The sequence below is a fragment of the Elephantulus edwardii genome, unplaced genomic scaffold (genome assembly GCF_000299155.1).
Source record: "Elephantulus edwardii isolate Elephantulus edwardi_28Jun2011 unplaced genomic scaffold, EleEdw1.0 scaffold00306, whole genome shotgun sequence".
Taxonomy (NCBI): domain Eukaryota; kingdom Metazoa; phylum Chordata; class Mammalia; order Macroscelidea; family Macroscelididae; genus Elephantulus; species Elephantulus edwardii.
Genome location: NW_006400056.1, coordinates 1,040,314 through 1,046,014, shown reverse-complemented (window position 1 = coordinate 1,046,014; position 5,701 = coordinate 1,040,314). Strand labels below are relative to the sequence as shown.

At 42.4% G+C, this 5,701-nt stretch overlaps 1 protein-coding gene across 1 annotated transcript in view; it reads right to left on the bottom strand.

The window, feature by feature from the left end:
• Window positions 1-5,701, bottom strand: part of CCDC174 (coiled-coil domain containing 174) — a 24,122-nt gene that overhangs the window by 10,931 nt on the left and 7,490 nt on the right. Inside the window, exons 4-5 of the mRNA XM_006901037.1 lie at window positions 4,137-4,195; window positions 1,943-2,123 (exon numbers count right to left, since the gene is read on the bottom strand). Coding sequence (XP_006901099.1) covers window positions 1,943-2,123; window positions 4,137-4,195 — 240 coding nt within the window. The remainder of the gene's footprint in view (window positions 1-1,942; window positions 2,124-4,136; window positions 4,196-5,701) is intronic.

Sequence of the window (5,701 nt, the reverse complement as noted above, 5' to 3'; positions counted from 1 at the left end):
GTTCCAGTTTCTCCACAACCTCGCCAGCATTTGCTGCTTGCTGTTCTGTTAAATTTTGCTATTCTGACTGGGGTGAGATGATATCTCATAGTTGTTTTCAGACCCTGTTTTTTAAAGTAAAAAGCTGACACACAGTAAGTTCAGTGCCCATTTTCAAACTTCAGTTTTAGAAATGGTAGAAAATAATCAGTCACTATAACTGATTCAACAACAACTTACCCACACAAATTTTTTAAAAATTTCTTTTTAAAAAATGAATGAGTTGGGGGTGGGGTGGAGGAAGAAGTATCTCGCCAGATGGTCTATATAATTATTGACAGTTTTTTGTGGCTCACTTTCCTACCACCTGGAACTTGACTACCAACAAGATTTTACAAGTCGTTACAATTCTGAAGCATAATTTTAAAACAAGGAAAGTATCAGAACTTCCTGCAGTGTGTCACCTTCATCATATGGTGGCATGTGACAATTTTAACCTCTCTTTGCACTATTCAAATCACTGTGACAAACTGCATGTAATCCTACCCACATTAATAATAAAAACAAACACTAAACCTTTCAAAGATTTCTGCTAGGAAAAACAATCAGAGGCTATTGTTTCTAGAGAAGGATTTCTAAAACATACAGATGACATCAAAATAGAAGTAGCCAGAAAGCAGTCAGCAACTGCTTTACTTAATCAGAAACCACTGAGGAACAAGCCCTGGGCATGAAGTGTGGCTCCAGGATGCTGACAGGAGGAGGGGCAGAACTCCCAGACCAGCATCTTCAAAGAGCCCCAGGGGAACCGCTAAGGTGCACATGCCTATGAAACCCTTACCACCACCAGGGAGGGTATGAAGACTTCTAAAACCTTTACTAAACTCTTAGTCTTGCTATGAGGCCAGGTATGCGTCAGTAATAAAAGGTAAGACCAGAGGACCGATCACTCTATGAACTCACTGCTAGTAGATGCGGCAGATAAGGAAAAATCATCTAAGTGAGAGGCAGTGTGATTCCACAGGCATGCAGGAAGTATGAATTCCTGAACTTCTTCTGAGCCCTGTTTTATATCAAGAAGAAGGGCTAGAGCTGGCCTCTGTGGTGTTTAGATGACTCCTGCCTTTAGGCTCAGTAAGGGACCAGAGGCCTCCAAATGCTGCAGACACTCAGGCCCATCTTAAAGCAATCCCACAGGATGGCATTTGAGCCTGGATGGGAAGGCGGTTCTGCAGAGGAGGAAGGGGAGAGCAGGCAGCACTATCCTCGGGAAATCCTCATAGCAGCTGCCAATCTCTCATGAGCTTTAAAGCCCTTCAGAACAAGTTTCTAAATAACAGTACCTTAGGCAAAAAAGTTACTGTAATGGAATTTTTACTCCAGTCTGTACTTATGGTCTCTGTAAAGAGGACTAGTTTTGGTTTTACTATCATTGCCTTACAGAGGTAAAATTCAGGATAATTTCAACAATTAAGGTTGAATACATGTCTGCTCATACCCCCAAGACAGGTTCCTGAGTCGCCAGAATACTTACTACACGGAGTTTAAGGTTAACAATCAAGAGAGCTGGACATTGTTATCCTCCTATTACAGAGGAGATCTCGGAGGTAAGGTCCTGACCAAAGTTACACTGCCGGAGAATGTAACACTAAAGCATGCTGGAGCAAGTCTGCCAACTTCTTTGCGCTGGAACAGCACCTGGACAAGAGCTACTTGTCTAAATAAAGGCCATTGCTCAAAAACAAATGAACATAAAATACCGGCTTAACGTAATCATATCAGGTACACAGCAGTAGTAGCTCATAGTTTGTAATTATCAAAAGAATCTAATCCAATTCCATTTAAAAGATAAGTCTTAAAAGAAAACTGAGGAATAAAAATGATTCAACAGCAACTAAATAAAGCATTCTCAAAAAAAGATACAGAGTAAATACAAGTTGGAACAATGTAAACTATTACAAACCATTCTTCACTGGGGTCTTGAGGAGGAGGTATCTCTGTTTCAGAAAGATTTTCTTCTTCATCTTCCCTTTCGTCTGCTTTTGTAAAACCTCTATTTGCACCAAATGCATCTTCCATTTCTTTGCGCTTATCTATGATCTTCTGTGTGAAATCCACAAGGTACATATCTTCTACTTCTTCATCTAGAACATAAAAATCAATTTTGAGTCTCAACATTAAAAAAAAAGGATTCATGGGTTTGGTATGAAGTAACAGGCCTGTTCAGTTAGCTTGACGGTTCATCAGGCAACATGTTCTCTCCTCCTGGAACATTTAAGACACACAGCCATCCTGGGCCTCTGACAGTTAAGCTGTAAAAAGTGTACTACAAAATGTACGTATACTCCTTGAAAAGATCTACATTTCTGCTGCCTTTTCAATGATACTATCTGAGGGGCCAGTTTGACCTGAATACCATTTTAAAATACAACCAGGCCATCAACAAATGAATGGACAGAGAAACTGGTACATCCACACCATGCAATATTATGCAGCAATTAAAATGAGTGAGTTCACAAAACATTACAGAACACAGATGAGTCTGAAAGACATTATGCTGAGTGAAAGATCTCTGTCACAAAGGACAAATATTGCATAAGACCATGGTTATAGCAATTAGACAGCTATGGTAGAGGGAGAGAGCAGGAAAAGAATTGATAGGTCATGAACACTGCACTAGAATAGGTACAGGGAAGGACAACCTGACAGGAATGGGCAATTAGACACTACGTGTGTGACAATTAACCATCTGGAACAGGACAAGCACCAAAAGTGAAATGGAGAGGTGGAGAAAATGTGTCTGACTAAATCAGTGAAAAACCATCTGTGACAATTCCTGAACAGAACCTTAGTTGTCACATGAGAATATTTCTACAGTTTCTGGTTTCTTTTAACCAAATATTTTGTGCTCCCTATTGACACGTTCACAATCAATACTCTTGGCATCAGCAGTCAGGAAATCAAAAGATGAACTGCATTAGGTAAGTCTGCTGTCAGGGACCTTTCCAGAGTCCTGAGAAACAATGGTGTCAGTCCAGAGACTAAGGTGTGCCTGATCTAGTGCATGGTCTTTGCTATTATTTGCTATACAGCAGAGAGCTGGACAATGACTAAGGATGACAAAGTAAGAATTGATGCCTTTGACTTGTGGTACTGGAGAAGAGTCTTAAACATACCACAGACTACCAATAGAGCAAACAGATCTGTCTTGGAGAGGGTGAAACCAAGTTTCTTCTTGGAGGCCAAGATTCTGAAGCTCCATCTCACATACTTTGGGCAGGTAGCCAAGAGGGACCAGTTCTTAAAGGACATCATGCTTGGAAGGACGGATGGACAGCTCAGGAGAGAAAGACCCCAGATGAGATGGATTGATATAGTAACTAGGGCAATGGGGATAGGCGTGTTGGAGTCAGCGAGATTGGCTCAGGACAGAGCAAACTTCGGAGTTGCTGTACATAGGGTCGCTGGGAGTCACAGGCGACCTGACAGCACATAACAACAACACTGCTATGTAGGGAGCTCTGATGGCCTTGTAGTAAGAAGCTGCCTGCAATCCCAAAGGCATGTGGTTCAAATCCACCAGCTACTCTGTGGGAGAAGGATAGGCAACCTCCTTCCCTGCAATATACTGCTTCTGAAAACTCACTGGAGAGTCAGCAGTGACTTCAGTTCTCACTCAACCTCACACAATAACAACAACTCTCTAATCATGAGATGGTTTTTTTTCTTTTTAGGGGGAAGGAAGGTAAGACAAAAAGAGGATATATCTTATTACTCTTATTTCTGTGCTGTCACAGAGTGATCTATTTGCTCCTTGGAGGCAAGAATTTTTAATTTTAAAGACCTGTGATATATTCTGGGTATGTTGCAAGGAGAATCAGTCCTTGGAGAGGGATATCATGAGTGGAAGGGTAGAGGGAGAGGAAGACCTTGGATGAGATGGATTGACTCAGTGACTAGGGTATGATGTTAGGTGTGCTGGAGGCAATGAAATTGGCTCAGGCTTGAGCAGGGTCCAGAGCTATTTACGGAGGGTTGCTATGAGATGCAGGAGATGTGATGGCACAAAATAACAACATTCTTGGTTATTTTAACAACTAGCAAAATACATTCAGGAGTAAGAACGCAGAAATTAAAGCAAAAATAATTAAATTTACCTAGAAAGTTTCCTTTAGTCATTTTTTCATATAATTTGGCTTTTTCTTCCAATTTTTCCCTAGGAGAAAAAAAAGGGGGCAGGTTAAATATTAGAAATGGTCTGTAAGTCTGCTCCTCCCTCCTCCAACCTCAAGCCAAAAGTGTCCATCTGCCAAGAGCCCCATCCTCCTTCAGAAGGGACCTGAGACCCACTCATACCAGCACACAGCCCAAATTATATAACGTTCCTACACAGGGTTCCCACAGTCCCTAACAGGCCCCATCTCCTACTCCTTGGCAGTTCCCAAATTTGTTCAGCACTTGGCTCTTTAACTTCCTGTACACCTTTCTCCTATCAGGATTCACAGAAATGATCCATCCAGAGCTCTGATCTTATCCCCAGTGATGTTTATTCCAGACCACTGCAGACACCCACCCCCTGGATCCTAATAACTCCATTTCAAGCACTGCTCTCACTTGTTTCTTTGACCCACTTTCCCACTGTCTATCAGACCTCTCAGTCCTTACTCCCTCCCTATCGAGCTCAGTGCTCTGGTCATTCCCTACATCATGCCCTTGAAAAGACCACATCTCCCTCTGTTGTTATCATTCAGTAAAACTTAATACAGGTTACAACTCACTCTAAAACTATCCTTGGCATGTGAAAAGAGGCTGAAGAAAAACACACAACTGTACCAGTGATTTTCACATCAAATCTGTGGCTGGAAATCTGAATTGGGCCCTTAGCACCACCTGGTAATCTCAGACTATCTTTACTGTAAAATTTATTTTTCACTCTCCTTCCCGCCAAGCCTTCACACATCCTCCCTCCCTTTCTCTATTAAATTACTGTAGAGTTGGAACCAATTCACACCTTTTTCAGGGGCTCTGTATTGCATGGGAGGAGACCACCCATCTTTCTTCTCAGGAGCTGCTGGAGAATATGAAATGCTTGCCTTTGGGTTGGCAGCACAACTCCACAGTGGTTCTCAAAGCCCTTGAACTAGCAGCATCATTATCACCTGATAAATGCATGTTCTCAGGCCCCATCCAGGCCTCCCGAATCAGCATACCTGATGGAGGTAACCAGGCATCTGTGTTTCAACTAACCCTCTTGAGATTCACCCTGGTTAACAAAATCAATCTGATATTGATGTTGATATGGAGCTCTGGTGGCCTAGTGACAAGAGGCTGTGCTGCAACATCTAAGGCACGTGGTTCGAGCCCACCAGCTGCTTTACAGGAGAAAGAAGGGTGGGCAATTTCCTCCTATGCAATTAGCTGTTTCTGAAAACCGGCTGAAGGGTCAGGTCAGTTCCAACTCTGATACCCAACAACATGTGCCGCCAAGTCAGAACCAACTCACAGCTGACCCTCCAGCAGTTTTCAAAGGTTGGGTAAATTGCATGGGAAGAGCCTGCCTGACTCTCCCTCTTGGAGCTACCAGTCACCTTTAGGTTAGCAGCTTAACTCCGTATAGACTACAACACCAGAGCTCCCTTGTGGGGGATAATGCATGTACTCTACAAATTAAGTGTATGTTTCCCCAGGGAAACTATATTATCAAAGACTAATGTGCAGTAAT